The sequence below is a fragment of the Schistocerca nitens genome, chromosome 6 (genome assembly GCF_023898315.1).
Source record: "Schistocerca nitens isolate TAMUIC-IGC-003100 chromosome 6, iqSchNite1.1, whole genome shotgun sequence".
NCBI lineage: Eukaryota > Metazoa > Arthropoda > Insecta > Orthoptera > Acrididae > Schistocerca > Schistocerca nitens.
Genome location: NC_064619.1, coordinates 663,153,433 through 663,176,601, shown reverse-complemented (window position 1 = coordinate 663,176,601; position 23,169 = coordinate 663,153,433). Strand labels below are relative to the sequence as shown.

The 23,169-nt window shown below is 44.3% G+C and overlaps 1 protein-coding gene across 1 annotated transcript in view; it reads right to left on the bottom strand.

The window, feature by feature from the left end:
• LOC126262207 (venom dipeptidyl peptidase 4-like) overlaps nt 1-23,169 on the bottom strand; it is a 425,317-nt gene that overhangs the window by 51,187 nt on the left and 350,961 nt on the right. The window contains exon 11 of the mRNA XM_049958631.1: nt 7,712-7,935. Within this exon, the coding sequence (XP_049814588.1) occupies nt 7,712-7,935 (224 nt within the window). The remainder of the gene's footprint in view (nt 1-7,711; nt 7,936-23,169) is intronic.

Below are 23,169 nucleotides of genomic sequence, written 5' to 3'. Positions count from 1 at the left end.
GGCTGAGAACCTTGCCGCTCCCTTTTAACACGGCCGTAGTCACGACCACTCACAACAACCTCTGAAAGACTACACTGGTGCAAATCTGCAACACACCAGATTACTTTAAACTAAAAAATTTTAGCAACTCACACAAACACATAACTATGCACCCCGTAGGAGGGATCGAAATGGTACAAAACACTCACATTTAAAAAACAAATTACTTGCCGGCGAAAGTGCAACTCGTTTTTAAAAGAAAACTCTTACGGTGGAAGGGTGGCAACTTTATATACTAAAACGACCATTTAAATAAAAACCCATGAAATGCAGTCTTACCTAAAATATACAAAGCTCTACATTACACATATACCGCCTCACAAGATGATAGGCAAGATAAAAACATATTTCAGGAATTCGGCCTTTACACTTCAAGGAACAAATTCGTTAACACCGAATCCGACGAACATGACACAGGCAGCTATTAACGTACGGCAGACCGACAGACAGACAGACTGTGGTGTCACCGCCAGACACCACACTTGCTAGGTGGTAGCCTTTAAATCAGCCACTGTCCGCTAATATACGTCGGACCCGCGTGTCGCCACTATCAGTGATTGCAGACCGAGCGCTGCCACACGGCAGGTCTAGAGAGACTTCCTAGCACTCGCCCCAGTTGTACAACCGACTTTGCTAGCCATGGTTCATTGACAAAATACGCTCTCATTTGCAGAGACGATAGTTTAGCATTGCCTTCAGCTACGTCATTTGCTAAGACCTAGCAAGGCGCCATATTCAGTTACCATTGATATTGTGAATCATGTACCGTCTAGAGCGACGTTCATCATTAATGGATTAAAGTTGAGTATTCCACCAGCTACGTCCGTTTTTCTAAATTCTAATTTCCTTGTCCTGTTCCAGACCTCACGCCAGCCTGCGTGAGCTAATACCCGTGCATTTCGACCTCCTCTAGTAACACGGTGTTGGCTCTCCTGCCAACCACAACACAGACACTAACTGCCTAACAAATGCGGACGGGAGACAGACGAGCAAGCTGGGGACGAGAGACTGACCAAGAAAACAAGTGGAATTTAACAAGAAAATGAAACAACGCATCACGAATCACTTAACTTCTAAAACAAAATTGCGATGTCTGACGAAGACCTGGCGCAGCACCCCCAAAACGCTCTCCCGAACCGTCCGCTGCCAGCCGCTTCAACGGACGCAGGAAGGCGTGCCGATCTCCCATCTCACGGCGTCGCAATTCGCCCCGGCCAGACCGATGTCGTGGGTCAGCTCATGTTGCTCTCGTGTCGGCGGCGAATTTTTTTTTTTTCGTTATTATGATTTTAAACACCTTATACAAAGGCGGGCTGTCGGCAGCCGAGTACGCCGCTCTTCAGCCTTGAGTTTGACAATACGTATTACATAGAGGTGGCACAGAGAATTCAGTAAAAACGGCGGGCAAAAAATGTACACACTAAAAAACAAAAAAAAAGACATGGAGCCGTTCACGCTGGACGAGAAACATCACTAACACTAGTTGACACGGTGCACATAACATCGATGATGGCGATGGCACGTGAACGGTGGTGGAGTGACGGCGAACAAACACTACACACAAACGAAGGCACACACACGAAACACTGACGGCGATGATCTCCGGCGCGCGAATGTTCACTGAGCGTGTGCGAGTCCAGGGACCTACCAAGAGAGGAGGAGGAGGAAGGGGAGTGGGAGAGGGAGAGGGGAGAGCAGAGATGCCATGGGCAGGGGAGAGAGGGGGAGGGAGGAAGGGGGAGGGGAAGCCCGGGGGAAGAGGGGAGGAGGGAGGGGGAAAAGGAAAGAGAAGGGAAGGGAAGAGAAGGGTGGGAGGGTGCCTAAAGGAAAGGACACAGGAAGTGGGGGGGGGGGGAGGATCAAAGTTGATAGGAGGGGTAGATGGAGGGGAGGAGGACATCATCAGGGAGGGGGAGCTGGCGGAAGCCACCTTGGGAGAGGGTAAGGAGGGTGGAGAGATGGAGACCGGGTGGGACGTGGGAATACAGGCGCAGCAGCGGGCGGGGGTGGGAGAGGATGGGTGAGACAAGCGGATGAGGAGGATCGAGTTTGCAGGAGGTGTACAGGATCCGTATCCTTTCAAGGAAAAGGAGGAGGTGGGGGAAGGGGATGAGATCGTACAGGATCCGTGTGGGGGAGGGGAGACGGATGCGATAGGCGAGGCGGAGAGCATGGCGTTCAAGGATTTGGAGGGATTTATAAAAGGTAGGGGGGGGCGGAGATCCAGGCCGGATGGGTGTCACAAAGGATAGGGCGGATGCGGGATCTATAGGTGTGGAGGGTGGTGGAGGGGTCCAGACCCCACGTACGGCCGTATCGGCCGCGAAGCCACTATCCCTCGCTATACGGCGCGGCCCACTGGACTCACGTGGCGACCTCACATGCGCCGACACTCAAGACGGACAAGTCATCTTGTGTCCCAGTGCGCGACCGACCAACCGATCGATCGGACCGCCAGTAACCATTGCCTGAACAAACTCGAGCAGACTGGCGGCCTAACACATACTAGCACTCCGGACGACAGACAGACACTGACTGCCCCACACTGACCCGGCTGACCAACTGACCAGACTCGCCCTCTTGCGAGCTCATAGCGCTCCTTAAACGCACGTGAACAGGCAACCTTTCCCACCAGAGGAAGACACCAAAGCTGCGATTGCCACAGCGGCGCCAACGCCAGAAACGGAGGGCGACTGCTTCACACTACGCGCTGCGGCGCGCTCTTCAAAACAGCAATTTTTACCACGGCTCAACGGTCACTCAACATACACTTTTGTCTGCATTGTGACTTAGCGGATGATGTTTTTCCGCTTTTCCTGTATGCGGTATTCGATACTGTCTCTCTTGAAACAGCAATCGCTTCAATTCCCTTGGTTATACAATCACCCACCGTACAAGCACCAACAATTTGCCCACATTCGAATGTACTTAACTCCGACATAATGCACAAGTAAGTACACAGAACGCTATTCTGACCACGAATGACACGTGCAACGTATTGAGGACATTACACTGGTGCCGTTTTTGGTCGAATACAGCAGCACCACTTGCAGACTTGGCTGGCATCTCCATTTATGTTGAAGCATACGTTTCTCGCAGTGTTTCCATATCTTTGTCCAGCGGGTGTATGACATTAATTCAGAGTAAAACCACATCAGTCTTTACTAGCTGAATTGAGAAATAATAATCTATGTTCATGCACCTCACAATGCGACTTGTATGTCCCAACGATAGCTGAATACCGGTCTCCTCTGTTATAGAAATCTGAATTTTAACTGTCCACAAAATGTTTAACCTCGAATATCATCTTCTAGTCAACCTGGACCTGCTTGCCACGCAATAGTTTCGTCATCTGAAGAAAGACGAAACGAATCTTACAACTACCACCGTCACACCTTAGCAACAGATATTGCCAAGAAGCAGAGAAAATTCTGGTCCTGCGTAAAGTCTGACCAGTCTGGTGTGGCAATAGAAGATAGCAAAAGTAAAGGCGTAGTTTTAAATTGCGCATTTACGGAATCGTTCACGCATATCGTCGTTTGATCATCGAACAGACTCCTGTATGGACGACATAGTAATAAGGATCCTTGGTGTAGAGAAGCAACTGAAAGAGATGACAGCAAATAAGTCACAAGGTCCTGATTGAATTCAAACTGTATTTTACAAATAGTACTCTACGGCATTGGCCTCTTACTTATTTGCAATTATCGCGAACTGTCTCCCAGCGCAAAGTCCCCAGCGAGTGTAAAAAGCGCAGGTGATGCCTGTATATAAGAAGGGTAGAAGAATGGACTCGCAAATTACAGACCAATATCTTTAACATCACTTTGCCACAGAACACTGAACATATTCTCGCTTTGAATATAATAAATTTCTTTGAGAAGGAGATGCCTCTGTCCACAAACCAGCCAGGTTTCAAAAAGCATCGCTCATGCTAAACTCAGCTTGGCCTTTTCTCACATAACATCCTGCGAACCATGGATGAAGAGCAAAATGCGGATTCCATATTCCTAGATTTCCGTAAGGCGTTTGACACGGTGCTCCACTGCAGGCTGTTAACGAAGGAACGAGCATACGGTATAGGCCCCCAGATACGTGAGTGCCTTGAAGATTGCTTAAGTAATAGGACCTAGTATGTTGTCCTCGCCAGCGAGTGTCCATTAGACAAGGGTGCTGTCATGAGCGCCCCAGGGTACTGTTGGGTTGGTTTGTTTTGGCGAAGGAGACCAGACAGCGAGGTCATCGGTCTCATTGGATTAGGCAAAGAAGGGGAAGGAAGTCGGCCGTGCCCTTTCAAAGGAACCATCCTGGCATTTGCCTGGTTTGATTTAGGGAAATCACGGAAAACCTAAATCAGGATGGCCGGGGGCGGGATTGAACCGTCGTCCTCCCGAATCCGAGTCCAGTGTCTAACTACTGCGCCACCTCGCTCGGTGGTCAGGGTACTGTGATAGGATCGCTATTATATTCTATATATATAAACGATGTGGCGGACAGGGTGGGAAGCAATCTGCGGTTGTTTGCTGATGATGCTTGGTGCACGAGGTGGTGTGAAAGTTGAGTGACTGTAGGAGGATACAAGATGACTTAGGCAAAATTTCTATTTGGTGTGATGAATAGCAGCTAGATCTAAATGTAGAAAAATATAAGTTAATGCAGGTTAGTAGGAAAAACAAACCCATAATGTTATAATGTTCAGGTACAGCTTTACTAGAGTATTGCTTGATAACAGTCATCTCTATTAAATGTCTAGGCGTAATATTGCAAAGCAATATGAAATGGAATGAACATGTAAGGCTCTGACCACTATGGGACTTAACATCTTAGGTCATCAGTCCCCTAGAACTTAGAACTACTTAAACCTAACTAACCTAAGGACATCACACACATCCATGCCCGAGGCAGGATTCGAACCTGCGACCGTAGCGGTCGAGCGGTTCCAGACTGAAGCGCCTATGCGGCTAAAGACATCGTCCACATAGTCAAGAAACAGCTTTCTGAATGAGCTTGTGACGTCAGGGATCGAAGCGACGCTAAGGCACTGGTTTCAGGTGTCCTAACGTCACGGCAACCCAGGGCGGCTGTCAGAAGACGGTGGACCATGGCCAGCACAACATCCAGTTGTTTCCTGGCTGTTCACTCTCACGCCAGGTGCTATACTCACATGACTACGAGAATGCGGCCGGCCGCGGTGGTCTAGCGGTTATAGACGCGCAGTCCGGAACCGCGCGACTGCTACGGTCGCAGGTTCGAATCCTGCCTCGGGCATGGATGTGTGTGATGTCCTTAGGTTAGTTAGGTTTAAGTAGTTCTAAGTTCTAGGGGACTGATGACCACAGATGTTAAGTCCCATAGTGCTCAGAACCATTTGAACCATATTTTTTTTTTTTTTTTTTTGAACGAGGATGCGAACTGGTGTTATTCCTTCTTCTCAGAACATCCAAGGATGGATATGTCAGTTGTGAAACTACACTCAACTAGGACTCGTGTATCATCTGGGAAGACGACATGCTGACTCTCATGTGTCCACTGTTGTTGGCCACATCGATATCGGCGTGCCTCTCTGCCGCCATGCGAAGCGAAACCTCAACAATGGTCTGACAGTTCATCGTGCTGCAGGCTTTGTTGTACCGTGCGTGTGGATACTTGTCCTGATGCAAAGACGCCCTTTCCCTGACTCAAAGTACGTGACATGGTTGTTCGACATTGCATGACCGAGCTAACAATATGTGTGTCCCCTTGGGCGCTAGGCGTGAGTGGTAACTGAGATCCTGCATGGTATTGATTATGGAAGTCCTAAACCTGTCAATATCATATTCGAACGACAGTCGTGGGATTATGACCAACGCAAGCAGCAACATCATGGGAAGATAAACCGTTGTGTCAATAGGCCACGATCCTGCCGCTGTCGAGTTTCGATACTCACTGGTAGATGTTTCTCCTCCACACACGAATCATAAGACGAACTTCTCACACACAACCAGCAATCAAATTTGATATATAAATGACAAACCTGCTACATTACATTTGCTTATATATGAATGTGGATGGCGTTTCAAGTGCATTTGCGTATCCAAGAACATAAATATTCTATTGTATATCGTCTTATGGTGTCGCAATTTTAATGACTATCAATACACATCAGTCAAAAATAACACACCAACAAGCAAAAAAAAAAAGTGCAAAATTAAATCTTTTGTGAAACTTTCAATACACTTGAGATCAAAAGTGGAATAAAGCTAAGAGTGGATTGTCGCACTGCTGTTCAACTGTGTCCAGGGTAAGATAATAAGGGAATGGAGGTTCAAAATGGCTCTGAGCACTATGGGACTTAACTGCTGTGGTCATCAGTCCCCTAGAACTTAGAACTACTTAAACCTAACTAAGCTAAGGACATCACACACATCCATGCCCGAGGCAGGATTCGAACCTGCGACCGTAGCGGTCGCGCGGTTCCAGACTGTAGCGCCTAGAACCGCTCGGCCACACCGGCCGGCGGGAATGGAGGAAAAACCAGAAGAAGAAGGAATTAAATCAAAGGTTCAAATGTGGGTGAATTCCTAAGGGACGAAACAGCTGAGGTCATCGGTCCCTAGACTTACATAGTACTTAAACTAACTTATGCTAAGAACACACACAACCATGCCCAAGGGAGGACTCGAACCTCCGGCGGGAGTGGCCGCAGAATCCATGACATGGCGCCTCAAACCGCGCGGCCACTCCACGCGTCTAGGAATTAAGAAAAATGATTAGAAAAATGGAAATTATCTGAGAATTGATTTATTGGCCTTTGTAGACACTATCTTGCTATCTTAGCTGAATCTATAGAAGATGGTAGAATGCAGATAAATCTCGTATGAGAGACAACTTCAAAAGCAGATCTATGTATATCTTTTGGAATAGTAGTTACTGTGACAAACAGGAAGGAGGCACCAAAATATATGGAAACTGATTATGTAAAAAATAAAAAAGGCTACAAAACTTTATGGACAAAGAGGCTAAGTCAGCAAGGGAAAGGAAAAGGGAAATAGCTTATCAATTCACAAAAAACTTGTATACTGATGAATCTTCATCTGTAAATGCAGAACTTGAACACTACTACACTCTCATTAGTCGAGAATGCCTTTCGTTAAATACGGCCAAAAAATTAGATGGCACAGAGAAGAAGGAAAGCAAAACAGCCAGGAAATCTTAGGAACTAAACTTGACAATAGCAAACGGAAATTAATAAATAATAAAGAATTTTACGATAGAATAGAAAGAATGCTAGAAACATGAGGAAAAAAGGAGTTGCATTTTATGGAGACGTAAAAAGTGAAGATAAGGAAAGAATGACAAACGGAGCTTTTAACAGTTTTGACAGAAACCGAAAAAGAAATAAATGACGTAAATCAAGGGAATTAAAGCAGACCTGAGAGAAATGGAAATAACAGAGGAAGAAATACGAAAAAAGAGAAAAGTTCAGAGTAAAAGTAAAAAGTTCCATGAACCTTGCAGGACAAAACAAAGAAAAACAAGGACTCAATGCGGACAGAAGCAAGGTGAGAACGCCACAAGAAAAGAATAAAAAAACTACTCGAGAGACATAAATTACTTCATATGGTCTTAAATAGGCCAAACCCTTAGAAAATGAGGGTGACATTAAAAAAATGAGCGTTTTGCATGGTCTCACTGTCGGGATCGGCAGTCGGATGCGTCGTCATGACAGGCGGGTCGGGCCCGAGGCAGGTGAGCCAGTACCAGCTGAGGTCGTGGCTGAAGCTGGCGGAGGCGCGCAGGCAGGCGTTCCCCTCGGGACTGGTGACGTCACAGCTGAGGCAGCGGGGACTGCCGCCCTCCTCCACGGCGAACACCTGCCGCCTCGATGGCTGGCCCTCCTCTGTCGCCTGGTAGTACCTGCCGGGCAGTCACGTTACCTTGCCAGATCGGCTTCTTCATTCACACCTCCACAATATGACACTACCCGAATCAGGAGCGTATGGGGTGTTACATGTACAAACCAAGTGCTGTCCTAGCATTACACAGGAACTACTACTGGGAGTCAGGACCATATAGGGTGTTACACGTATGACCCAACCACTGTGCCTGGTATTACACAGGAACCCCTCTGAGCATCAGGAACATACAGGGTGTTTCAACTATGACACAAGTGCTGTGCCTGGCATTAAACAGGAACCCTGCTGGAAAGTCAGGAACATACAGGATGTTACACATACAACCCAAGCAGTGTGCCTGGCATTACATGGGAACCACTACTGGGAAGTCAGGAACATGCAGGGTGTTACAACTACGACACAAGTGCTGTGCATGGCATTACACAGGAACCACTACTGGGGAGTCAGGAAAATACAAGGTATTATATCTATGGTCCAAGTGCTTTGCCTGGCATTACACAGGAATCCTGCTGGAAAGTCAGGAACATGCAGGACGTTACACATATGACCCAAACAGTTTGCCTGGCATTACACGGGAACCACTTCTGGGAAGTCAGGAACATACAGGGTGTTACAACTATGTTGCAGTGTTGTGCCTGGAATTACACAGGAACCACTACTGGGGGTCAGGAACATACACGGTATTACACCTATGGCCCAAGTGCTGTATGTATATGAAGACAGCAACTGTTCTCGAAAGAACAGATTACTGTTGTTGACCGTGCAGCTTTTCCCTGGAATAAATGATGACTAACTGAAACCCTCAGCTGCCGACAGGTGTTGTTGATATACCTCGATGTGCACAGCTGAAAATGTGTGCCCCAACCGGGACTCTAACCCAGGATCTCCTGCTTACATAGCAGACGCTCTATTCATCTGAGCCACCGAGGACACAGATGAATAGCGCGACTGTAGGGACGTATCCCTTGCACGCTTCCCGTGACACTCACATTCCCAACTGTCCACAATTCTACAAATGTAATGTACCTTATAGACATTTGCCGATTCATTCAGTTAGTCATCATTTGTTCCAGGGAAAAGCTGTATGGTCAACAACAGTAATCTGTTCTTTCGAGAACAGTTGCTGTCTTCATATATATATAGTTAATGGCTACCCAACCATTGACCTTCGTCTGTACGAATGCGCACAGGTTGCCCAAACTCTTACGGGAATCGCCAAAGCGTGCACGAGTAATGAGTGAATGGGCAAATGTCTATAAGGTACATTACATTTGTAGAATTGTGGACAGTTGGGAATGTGAGTCTCACGGGGAGCGTGCAAGGGATAAGTCCCTGAAGTCGCGCTATTTATCTGTGTCCTCGGTGGCTCACAAGGGGAGGCCGCCAATTGTGAAATTCTGATTCGATTCGTACTGCGCATAATAAAAGCTCATGGCCAGAGGTGTAATGTGGCAAAGCACCAAGATGCACTTCTCAGCCGTTGTCGAGAAAATCGACAGTTAAAAGAAACCGTTGCGGTGAAATACTCTCTACGATTAATAATTTTCTACAGCGTCGTGGCGCAGCGGTAAGCGCTCTGGTTCGTAATCCGAAGGTCACCGGATCGAATCTCGCGCCATGCATTTTTTTTTATTATTTGTTTTTTTGTAATTCAAATGTATATATATATATATATATATATATATATATATATATATATGTATATAATTCCCGGCAATCATTTGCAACAATTATGCATATAATAAGTTGTTGAAAGTCGTTTGTCTTGGAAAAACTGGCGACTTCGAACATCATTATGTTTTCCGCAAACAAAGTTGTATTTCACAAATGTTATTAATTGTCTTCATAATGTTAACCACGTATAGTTAACGGAAGACGTAGAAACGATATTCCGAAACGAATAAGTCAAACGTTCGAATTAGAATAGAGACCCCACGAACACAAATTTGCTGCGGCAGGTATGAAATATAAACTCCGTTACTCGCTCGTTACACTAGAAGGACAGATGTTGAATGGGCCGAAACGAGCCGCCGCATAACAGCGTAGTTGCCTGCTAACTTCGAAGGAAGGCAGATGCGGTCCCTAGCGCAACTTATAACATCGTCGAAAATCAGTGCGGACGTGAGAGCTTTGGTACACCCTGTTAAACAAACGGAAAAATGGAGGCGGTACAATTTGAGAGCGATCCGCCTTCACCAACATGCATAAGCAATTCATTAATAGTTTATATATATATATATATATATATATATATATATATATATATATATATGTGTGTGTGTGTGTGTGTGTGTGTGTGTGTGTGTGTGTGTGTGTGTGTGTGTGTGTATGTATATATATATATATATATATACTTGAATTACAAAAAACTAATAATAAAAAAAAAGTTGCATGGTGCGAGATTCGATCCGGCGACCTTCGGATTACAAAACCGAGCGCTTACCGCTGCGCTACGACGCTGTAGAAAATTATTAATCGTAGAGAGTATTTCACCGCAACGGTTTCTTTTAACTGTCGATTTTCTCGACAACGGCTGAGAAGTGCATCTTGGTGCTTTGCCACATTACACCTGTGGCCATGAGCTTTTATTATGCGCAGTATGAATCGAATCTGAATTTCACAATTGGCGGCCTCCCCTTGTCAGATGGATAGAGCGTCTGCCATGTAAGCAGGAGATCCCGGGTTCGAGTCCCGGTCAGGGTACACATTTTCAGCTGTCCACATCGGGGTATATCAACAACACCTGTTGGCAGCTGAAGGTTTCAGTTAGTCATCATTTATTCCAAGTGCTGTGCCTGGCATTACACAGGAACCACTACTGGGGAGTCAGGAACATACAGGGTGTTACACCTATGGCCCAAGTGCTGTGCCTGGAATTACACAGCAACCACTACTGGGGAGTCAGGAACATACACGGTATTACACATATGGCCCAAGTGCTGTGCCTGGCATTACACAGGAACCCTGCTGGAAAGTCAGTAACATGCAGGATGTTACACATATGACCCAAACAGTTTGCCTGGCATTACACGGGAACCACTACTGGGAAGTCAGGAACATACAGGGTGTTACAACTATGACACAAGTGTTGTGCCTGGAATTACACAGGAACCACTACTGGGGAGTCAGGAACATACACGGTATTACACCTATGGCCCAAGTGCTGTGCCTGGCATTACACAGGAACCATTACTCAGGACTTGGGAACATACAACGCGTTACACCTACGACCCCAGTGATGTGCCTGACATTACACAGGAACTACTACTCTAGCGTCATGCTCCAATCAGCATGCACAATGCGCCCCATTGCTCGGACTTTGGCATGTGGCACAGCGGTTTAGGGGAACTGGACGAGTTAGGAGTCCCCTTAGAAAGAAATCTGAGAAGATCGTTTCTTCATTCAACATTTCACCCTCGAATGTCAGAAGCACCTCACTGGTCACAGAATTGTGCACAGACTTAGACTGCAATTCTTCAAACTAATGGTAGCACATTAACTGACCAGTTAAGAATCAAGTGAGATGCTCTTGTCCAGTGACTGATTCAATTGGCTATTGCATTTTGCGCATGAGTAAAGACTGGTACTGAAATCCTCTTTTTTTTTTCATGAAGTATTACCCCTTTTTTTGGGTCTGTGACCTCTCAGTCGAGCACTCAACAGTGAAGTTCTGAAAGTCTAAGTCTGTTACGTCAGGAGCCTGTGAAATCTGTAAAAAATTGGAACGTAGCGTGAAATTAGTGTAACATAATTGTTGGACCCATCCGTTTTGCATTAAACCATAATTTCTGAGAGGTGTTGTTGTCGTCTTCAGTTCGATGCAGCTCTATATGCTCGTCTGTTCTGTGCAACTTCTGAGTAATTCCTGCTACCTATCCATTTTTACTGTATCCCCACTGCACTACTCCTCCCACACTTCCCTTCATTACCAAGTGACAATGCCTCATGGCGTGTCCAATCAACCAATCTCTTATTTTAGTCGAGTAGCGCGATAAATTTCATTTTTCCGTAGTTCGATGCAGTACCTCCTCATTACTTATTCAATCTGTCCATCTAACCGTTAGCATTCTTCTGTACCATAAGTCTTCAAAAGCTTCTACTATCCTCTTATCTGAACTTCTCACTTCCATGTAAGGCTACACTCTGGGCAAATAACTTCAAAACGACTAACTATTCGATTTTAGCAACTTTCTCTTTTTCAGAAATGCTTTTCTTGCTACGGTCAGTTTTACCTCCTCTCAACTTGAACCTTCAGTTTTTTTTCTCCGAATAGCGAAACTCATCTACTACTTTTAGTGTCCCATTTCCTAATGTGTTAGGTTGGTGCGTAAGTTCGTAGTGTTTGACCATAACTTAGTAAACACAATAGAGACATATAACGGAGACTTAAGTCGTCAACAATATATTTTCCTTCAGTATTTTCTACAGTCTGCCAACGATGGGGTAACTTCTTGATTATGTGACTGTAGAAATCACGTGGTTTTGAGGCGAAGAAGTTGTCGTGCCATGTTCGGAGTGCATTTTCATTCGGAAACGAAGTTACTAGAAGGCTGTTCGATACTGAACGGAAAAAGTGTAAAATTTGTGGGCACGAGATCAGGCGAATAAGGGGATGAGAAGTTCCGCCTTATGCAAGACACCTTTTTTCTTTTGTTTCACCCACACATGTTTCAGGACTTTTGTGCTAACGTCAGTGGGTTCTATTTTTTTTATTTGTAACTGTAAATTTGTTGTTAACATATTAACATTTATGTTGTTTACAAAAATGGCAAATGGCTCTGAGCACTATGGGACTCAACTGCTGTGGTCATAAGTCCCCTAGAACTTAGAACTACTTAAACCTAACTAACCTAAGGACAGCACACAACACCCAGCCATCACGAGGCAGAGAAAATCCCTGACCCCGCCGGGAATCGAACCCGGGAACCCGGGCGTTTACAACATTATGTAGAGTTGCATTTATAACTTAATTGGCGAAAAGTGAGTCTAAGCATTAGTTAACATAGCTTACATGATGTTATTGTCCATTTATTTTGGTAGCTGTTCTGCTACACAATATACACCTTGTCATCTGCAAACAGCAAAACGTAATTTATTTTTCTGTTTGTTATGCATTTACGAACGTAAATAAGACTGTATCACGTTTTCTTTCTGGAACTTACAGTTTTGAAGTTCTGGTGCGTTCTCCTGTGTTGTTGGCGAAGTAAGTAGGCTTACTTCTTTGTCTGTGTTCGCTTGGCAATGCACTTTTTCCGATTACTCAAAACATAGGGGGAGTTTTCGCTGCCATTACGTGTTGTTGTGGCTGTGTGGCGTTCATTTGTTTCGTGGCGTGTTCTGCTGGGTGCGGCACGCGAGTTTGAATTTTATTTGGCGTTAGTGGTGTGTGGTTTGTGTGGGTTTGCATGTGTGTGATGTGTGTGTTGAGTACTGAGGCAGAGAGACAGAAATAAAGAAAGAAATAAAGAAAGAAAGAGAGAGAGAGAGAGAGTGAGAGGTTTTTTTTAGTTTTTTTGGTGTGTGGTGTGGGTGTTATTTGTATACTTCTTCTATTGTGGCTAAGAGGGTTTTGTTGCACAGTGATGTGTATTCATTGAGTACTTTCTTTCCTTGGGCCATTGATTTTTGGATGTAATAGCTTTCTTCTATAGTTAATTTTTGGTATAGGCTGCTGCTAGTTTTTAGGGTGTGAAGGTCAGTTTCAATGTTTGTTGGGTGGTGGTTGTGTGCTACCAGGTGGTCTGCAAATGTTGAGTGTCTGCTATTGCTTTTCAGTGCTCTGAGGTGTTCATTATATCTGGTTCTGAAGGTCCTACATGTTTGGCCCACATATACAGATTGACAGCAGTTGCAAGTAAGTTGGTAGATACCGGACTGGCTGCATTTGTCAGTGTTGGTGGTATTTCTTCCCAGTCTGCTCTGTATTGTATTGTTGGTCCTGTATGCTATGCTGAGTCCTTGTTTCTTTAGTATATTACCCACCCTGTGTGTGACTTTGTTGTTGTAAGTCATTATGTGCCATTTGTTGCTTACTGTCTGCTGATTTGTTGTGTGATGAGTTGTGTTTGTATGTGTGTGTGTTTCATGGTTATGTGCTGTTTGTTTTTGTATTTTGTGGTTTATTTTGTCTACTCTCTTTGCATCATATTCATTCTCCTGTGCAATTTGTTTTATGGTGTTCAGTTCTTGTGTGTAGTCATGCTTATTCATGGGTATTTTGTTCAGCCTGTGAAGTAAATATCTGAAGCTGGCTTCTTTGTGAGTTATGGGTTGATTGGATTGGTTATGAACCGCACCACAAGATGATTATCAGGTGAATAAGGTGGGTACAGAATGATTTCCCACACCAACTCCTGTATAGTGTCTTTTGCCAGTCCAGCAGAATGCGAAAGGTCGTTATCGTGGAGTTTCATCACTACACGCAGTCTTCCTGGTCGTTGTTCTTGGAGTGCGTCGACAAAACGTGTCAGTTGCTGGCAATAAATGTCGGCAGTGATGGTTACACCTCCGGGTAGCTATTCATAGTACACCACACCATCGCTGTTCCACTAGATGCATAAAACTATATTTTGTGGATGTGCGCAGCTCTTTGCATAGGGGGTTTCTGCTTTGTTTGGGCTCAACCATTCCTTATCTTCCTTATGTTAGCATGAAGACATCATTTCCCGTCACCAGTAACGACACAAGATGGACGACGAGCAAGCAGAGATGCACATATGGCCACTGCTGATCACTGTGAATTTGGCTTAGAGCATGCAGTACCCATAAACATGTAAAAGTCTAACGATGGTGGAATGATCATAGTTCATCACATTTGCCAGTTCAGGAGTACAATGAAGCGGATCATTGTGGATTAATGCCTTTATTAATCATCGTGAAACCCTGAAGGTCTTCCTGAACGTGGAGGGTCACTAATTTCAAAGTGATCCTCTTTAAAACGCGAACATCATATTATTGCCATGTTCTGCCCAATGACATTATACCCACACACGGCGCAAACGTTGAAACAATGTCGTGATGATGTCTAAATTGGCAAAAGATTTCGAATTAGTTCCCCATTCGGAGCTCCGGAAGAGGATTATCAAGATGGACTTGACCATGAGAAAAAGACTGATTAAGCAACAAAAGGGTAACATTGTACATGTCGTAGCTTGAAATGACACAGTTCTGAATGCGGTAGGAAAACTGGAAAGGAAAACAAAGTTACAGCTAGATATAGGGCGAATCAGTGGAATGAAATGGAAATAAGATAAGGATTCCTGGTCAGGCGAATATCAGCATCAGGAGAAAATAATTGTAAGTAGGCTGTTTAGGTTTTTTTATTGGTAACGCCACGTAGCGCTCTTATGAAAATCACTGGCTGTGCTGTGTGCAGTCTGTGGCTCGTTTGCATTGTTGTTTGCTATTGTAGTGTTGGGCAGCTGGATGTTAACAGCGCGTAGCGTTGCGCAGTTGGAGGTGAGCCGCCAGCAGTGGTGGATGCGGGGAGAGAGATGGCGGAGTTTTGAGAGCAGATGATCTGGACGTGTGTCCATCAGAGACAGTAAATTTGTAAGACTGGATGTCATGAGCTGATATATATATATATATATATATATATATATATATATATATATATATATATATATATATATATATATATATATATATTATGACTTTTGAACAGTATTAAGGTAAATACATTGTTTGTTCTTTATCAAAATCTTTCATTTGCTAACTATGCCTATCAGTAGTTAGTGACTTCATTAGTTAGAATCTTTTATTTAGCTGGCAGTATTGGCGCTCGCTGTATTGCAGTAGTTTGAGTAACGAAGATTATTGGGAGGTAAGTCATTCATGAAAGGTAAAGGTTATTGTTAGTCAGGGCCATTCTTTTGTAGGGATTATTGAAAGTCAGATTGCGTTGCGCTAAAAATATTGTGTGTCAATTTAGTGATGATCAGAATAAGTCTGAGTACGTTCCGTTTTTCTCAGCTGTTTGAAAAGCAAATAAAGTAAGAGGCTTATCAGCACAGTCATTCATAAATTTTTCTAAGGGGACGTTTCATAGTGTAATAATAATAATAATCGTCATGGAAAGGCAGGTAGGGTAAAGATTGAGTTATTGTGAACATTTCAGTGACAGGATTATTCTCATCAGGAACAACAGTAAATCGACGCCAACCAACAATACTTCACGTATATGTGCCGAGGTCACAAGCAGAAGATGAAGACAGAGGAAGTATACGAGGATACTGGACAGGTAATTCAGTATGGAAAGGGACATAAAGATCTAATAACCACGGCTGATTGAAACGCTGTTGTAGGGAAAGGACGAAAAGACACAGTAACGCGAGATTATGAGCTCGAGAGTAAGAATTAGTAAGGGGAGAAAGATTAATTGAGTTCTGCAATACATTTCAGAACGTGATAGCGAAAACGCTGTTCAAAAATGAAACGACGAGGTTGTACACTTGGAAACAGCCTGGAGAAATGGGAGTATTCCAGCTGGAGCACGTCATCGTGGTACAGAGATTTGGAATTCAGGTATTAGAATGTAAGGCGTACCCAGGAGCAGATATGGACTCAGATTACAATTTAGTAATAATGAAGAGCAGCCTGTCATAAGCATCAATGTGAAAGGAAGTGGGATGCAGATGAGATATGTTTGAAGCTCTGTAAGATATAGACACTACGTTTATGAATACCACAAAAGGCAATTCAGTTGAAAAGGAATGGAAATAAAGTATCTGAAAAGAGCAATTACCGAATTGGACAGACGAATATAGCTACAAAGAAGGTGAATCCGAAGAAACGTTGGGTAACAGATCTGTACAACGAAGAAGCAATGACAGAAATAAAAGGTAGGTTCAGGAGTGGAAGTAAAATCCAGTGTTAAAGGATATCAATGATAAGTTTTGCTGATGACATTATTATACTCAGAGAAAATGAGAAAGAATTACAGGACATTCTGAATGAAAGAACAGTCTGTTGAACATAGATATGAACTGAAAGTAAACCAGTCGAAATAAGTGAGTAGTTTCAGAAATGAGATCAGTGATAAAACTAAAACCAAAATTTGTGTCCACAACTAGAGTGAGTGTAGGATTTCTGCCACCTTGGAAGCAAAATAACCCATAACGAACGAAGCAAGGAGGACATAAAAAGCAGGATAGCACAGACAAAGGGAGCATTCCACGCCGAAAGGAGTCTCCTATAGTGCGTTCGTCATAAGAATAAACCTGACGGCCGGCCGGGGTGACCGAGCGGTTCTAGGCGCTACAGTCTGGAACCGCGCGACCGCTACGGTCGCAGGTTCGAATCCTGCCTCGGGCATGGATGTGTGTGATGTCCTTAGGTTAGTTAGATTTAAGTAGTTCTAAGTTCTAAGAGACTGATGACCTCAGAAGATGAGTCCCATAGTGCTCAGAGCCATTTGAACCATTAAACCTGACGTAAACAGTACACAACATATTCTTCCACGCTTGCTGGAATCTAAAAAATGGTTCAAATGGCTCTGAGCACTATGGAACGTAACTTCTGAGGTCATCAGTTCCCTAGAACTTCGAACTACTTAAACGTAACTAACCTAAGGACATTACACACATTCATGCCCGAGACAGGATTCGAACCTGCGACCGTAGCGGTAGCGCGTTTCGAGACTGTAGCGCCTAGAACCGCTGGGCCGCTGGAATCTCACTGGATTTAGTTTCACGTGGAGCGGAAGCCAATCTGTCTTGAGTGCAGTCAAGTAGGGTAATAAAGATACGTTTTATGCTGTGAGTTACGTGTACATCGACTCAGCGATAATAGGGGACAACAGCTTTTGTGTCTAATTTAACTCGGTCAACGCTGGCTCGCCAGTTGGTCCAACCAACCTGCAGCGATGTGAACATTTGCAGTTAAGACGTAAAAAGAGACGAGAAGAGAAACAACAGAGATTTGAATCTCATTTAATTTTTAATCGTAATGACATAAGATATGGTAAAACTCCGGCAGTACGCTTCTTATGGCACGAGACGGAAAAATTTTCTCTCGTCCTTAACTAACGTAGCATCGCACTTAGAAACGAGAGCGATGAAAACTCCTGACTTAAACTTAGCCCAAAGCGTAGTTTTTCTGGTTGATCTATGTGTGACGTAAAGGCGCATTGCAGGGATTTCACCGTATAATTAAATACTGAAGCTACAGAGGATTCCACTTACAGTCAGTCGGCTGGCAATCTCTGAACTCCTTCCACATCCAAAACCGAAAAATACGTTTCAGTACTGGAATCGTCGTCTGCTACGTTGAAAACGAGGCGATCAACAGCAGAAGCCACAAAGCCATCCAAATGCCACATTTTCTTCACTTTTTTGTGATATGCGGTTCCGCATTCCGCCAGCGTTAGGCAGTGACGTTTGACAAAACTGCACAGATTCATTCCAGTACGGCTGACAGTTTAAACCTCATGTTATTTCTCGCGACAAATCCCTTAGCTTGGATCTAGGTCAGTTCTGTTGCGTTCAAAGTGCAGTGGTACAGTGGTAGCTGCAAAAAAAAGGCAGCATCTGTACGTTGTGTTCGATGGCGTGAAAATTGTTTCCCATTTTTCTACGACACTTATCGCTCTGGCTCGTGTGAGACCACATCTGTTGTATAAAACAGTGATAACAGGTCAAAAAGAGGATATGATTTTCCATTTTTGTCCCGAAAATTTAATTTATAATGGTTCCTTAATCTAAACAGTCTTTATTAACACTCTTTTATACACTGTCCAGTAACATTAAGGTGACAGCCTGTCAAAAACCTGAATAATTATTTTTTGCAGCAGGAAGAGAGTCAATGAGCGTCTGGCAGGTATCGACAGGGATGGGGAGCCATGGCGCCACCAGTGGCTTGACCAGCTGTGCTACGTTTCTCGGTTAAGGATCTATGGTGTACAGCCCGATGGCGTTGGTCCCATAGACTTCCGATTGGTTTTTAATCCGGTGGATTTGCTGGCCAGGGAGTATGGTAAACTCATCCTGGTGCTCTTCGAACAACGCACGTTTACTGTGAGCTGAGTGGCATGTTGCACTGTCATCCATCTACCATCGTGCTAAGGAGAAACAAACTGCACGTAGGGTCCTCGAGGATAGATGCATATCTTTGTTGATTAACTGTGCCTACCGGAATAACCAGATCACCGAGAGAATGCCACGAGAACATTCCCCAGACCTTAGCTCTCCGACGACTGTTGCAGGTTGTTTCCTTCAGACGTTAGGCAGTGACGTCTGACAAAACAGCATAGATTCATTCCAGTACGTTCGAGTGTGTCAGCAGTGCGCAAGTAGCAGCAAGTGGCTTATTTAGCGTTCATATAAGTATTGTAGTCAAGTTGAAAATTTGTTTCAGTGTTCTTAGCGCACTTGTTTAATTAAATCCGCCAAATCATTGTGTAGTTTCGTATTTAGCAGGGGCACACTTGCGTTTTAATATCTGTGACGTGTAAATTCGCGTAGTCGTCTGTCGTTTGTTTATTTCTTTCAAATAGTCTTTGTACGTTACTGACAGTGAATTTTAGAACATGTGTTTTGCTCGCGCATCATGTCATTTCTGGAAACCCAGAATGTACGCTCTAGGAATCAACATGGATTCCGGAAACAGCGATCATGTGAGACCCAACTCGCTTTATTTGTTCATGAGACCCAGAAAATATTAGATACAGACTCCCAGGTAGATGCCATTTTCCTTGACTTCCGGAAGGCGTTCGATACAGTTCCGCACTGCCGCCTGATAAATAAAGTAAGAGCCTATGGAATATCTGACCAGCTGTGTGGCTGGATTGAAGAGTTTTTAGCAAACAAAACACAGCATGTTGTTCTCAATGGAGAGACGTCTACAGACGTTAAAGTAACCTCTGGCGTGCCACAGGGGAGTGTTATGGGACCATTGCTTTTCACAATATATATAAATCACCTAGTAGATAGTGTCGGAAGTTCCATGCGGCTTTTCGCGGATGATGCTGTAGTACACTGAGAAGTTGCAGCACTAGAAAATTGCAGTGAAATGAAGGAAGATCTGCAGCGGATAGGCACTTGGTGCAGGGAGTGGCAACTGACCCTTAACATAGACAAATTTAATTTATTGCGAATACATAGAAAGAAGGATCATTTATTGTATGATTATATGATAGCGGAACAAACAGTGGTAGCAGTTACTTCTGTAAAATATCTGGGAGTATGCGTACGGAACGATTTGAAGTGGAATGATCATATGAAATTAATTGTTGGTAAGGTAGGTGCCAGGTTGAGATTCATTGGGAGAGTCCTTAGAAAATGTAGTCCATCAACAAAGGAGGTGGATTACAAAAGACTCGTTCGACCTATACTTGAGTATTGTTCATCAGTGTGGGATCCGTACCAGGTCGGGTTGACAGAGGAGATAGAGAAGGTCCAAAGAAGAGCGGCGCGTTTCGTCACAGGGTTATTTGGTAACCGTGATAGCGTTACGGAGATGTTTAGCAAACTCAAGTGGCAGACTCTGCAAGAGAGGCGCTCTGCATCGCGGTGTAGCTTGCTGTCCAGGTTTCGAGAGGGTGCGTTTCTGGATGAGGTATCGAATATATTGCTTCCCCCCTACTTATACCTCCTTAGGAGATCACGAATGTAAAATTAGAGAGATTAGAGCGTGCACGGAGGCTTCCCGGCAGTCGTTCTTCCCGCGAACCATACGCGACTGGAACAGGAAAGGGAGGTAATGACAGTGACACTTAAAGAGCCCTCCGCCATACACCTTTGGGTGGCTTGCGGAGTATAAATGTAGATGTAGATATAGACGTTTCATGCCGTACACGCCAATAGTCATTTGTCCCATGGATCATAATCTGATAAGGCTACCTGCCGCCATTCAATGGACATGAAGTTGCGATACTTGCGTGCAAATTCCAGCCTTCGTCGCCGATGAACAGGAGTCAACATGGGTGCATGAACCAGGGGTCCTGCTGCGGAGGCCCATACGCAGCAACGTTCGATGAACTAACACTCTAAAAGAAAATACTAATACGGTTGGCAGACAGTTTCAGGAAATTTTTCTGAGCAAATCGCGGAGCGATGGATTGATGGACCGGTGCTGACCCTCGAAGAATCGTTGCAGGCTGTTGCGCTCATCTTAAGTAGAATGTTTGGTTGCATGAAAAGTATTCGGATTTGCAAATATGGACAACGACCAGCTTTATAATGGAATGAAGACAATAAAAATTTGTGCCGGAGAGGGACTCCAACCCGGATTTCTCGCTTATCGCAAGCGGTCGCTTCACCATTTCTTTTTTTATCTCATTTTGTTCTGTATTGTTAGTTGAACTAGTTCGGGACGGTCGTCTGATGAGACGCGTTCAGGTTTGTTGATCCGCTCACTCAGTTTTTTTATTACAGAGGATAGCTAGCCCTCTGACCGAACACGCTGAGCTACCGTGCCGGCAAACCATTACGCTATCCAGTGCGACCCACGACCAGACCCAAAGCACCAAATGTACACAACCATGCTTCTACAACCCGCACTCGTCATTCATTATGAATATTCCCACACAGGCGAGACAAATTAATTGCAAATCGCTTACCCGGTATCGGCAGATAAATACGATATTGCAATCTTCTGGTTGTTGTACGATGCAAATTTTCTTTGGACATGCATGCCTGAATCCGCCGAAACGGGTCAAGCGACTTCCCATTAAAATATCTCCCCTGTACAGGAATATACCGGGTGATCAAAAAGTCAGCATAAATTTGAAAACTTAATAAACCACGGAATAATGCAGATAGGTAAAAATTGATACACATGCTTGGAATGACATGGGGTTGTATTAGAACAAAAAAAAAAAAAAAGGTTCACAAAACGTCCGACAGATGGCGCTGGACAGCAAAACGTCAGTGACTGCGCATGACAACCGTGTATAAAAAGAGCTGTAATGAGAGAGAGAATCAGATGCGCCAGCAGTCGCAGCATGTTGACGTTACCTGAAAAGGCGCTTTTAGTGAAGCTGTATAATCAGAATGGCGAATGTGCTAGTTCGGCGTTACGATCCTATCGCCATAGGAAGGGGATTCGAACGGGTAAAGGTCCGTTGACAAATGCAGCTGTGGCGAGAATGATTTCGAAGTTCGAAGCCACGGGTTGTTTAGACGATAGACACCGTAGTGGCCCACCGAGCACAAGGCGTGTAAGTAGGCTGTTTAGGTTTTTATATTGGTGACGGCCACGTAACGCTCTGTATGAAAATCACTGGCTGTGCTGTGTGCAGTCTGTGGCTGAGTGGCATTGTTGGAATATTTGCTATTGTAGTGTTGGGTAGTTGGCTGTTAACAGCGCGTAGCGTTGCGCAGTTGGAGGTGAGCCGCCAGCAGTGGTGGATGTGGAAAGAGAGATGGCGGAGTTTTGAGAGCGGATGATCTGGACGTGTGTCCATCAGAGAGAGTAAATTTGTAAGACTGGATGTCATGAACATATATATATTATGACTTTTGAATCATATTAAGGTAAAGACATTGTTTGTTCTCTATCAAAATCTTTCAGTTGCTAACTATGCTTATCAATAGTTAGTGCCTTCAGTAGTTAGAATCTTTTATTTAGCTCGCAGTAGTGGCGCTCGCTGTATTACAGTAGTTCGAGTAACGAAGATTTTTGTGAGGTAAGTGATTCATGAAAGGTACAGGTTATTGTTAGTCACGGCCATTCTTCTGTAGGGATTATTGAAGTCAGATTGCGTTGCGCTAAAAATATTGTGTGTCAGTTTAGTGTTAATCAGAATAAGTAAAGAGAGAAATGTCTGAGTACGTTCAGTTCTGCTCAGCTGTTTGAAAATCAAATAATGTAAGAGGTTTATCAACACAGTAATTGATTAATTTTTCTAAGTGGAGGCGTAATCCTGCTGAGACAGTTCAGGAAGAAATGGAGACTGTAGCGGGTTCGTCTGTGCACGGGGAAGTCAGCGCTCGTGCAGTCGCACGTCGCACCGGCATTCCATACACTACTGTTTGGTTGGCACTTAGGCGTACCCTCCAATGCTATCCGTACAAAATCCAACGGCATCCTGAACTGTTACCTGGCGATTTAGTGAAGCGGAGAGCATTTGCGGTGTGGGCGTTTCAAAAGATGGCGGAAGATGACGATTGGTTGAGTAACGTGTTGTGCACAGACGAAGCTCATTTCACGCTCCGAGGGTCTGTCAACGCCCACAACTGCAGAATTTGGGCTACCGAAAATCCTAGAACTATCGTGGAAACTTCATTGCACGACG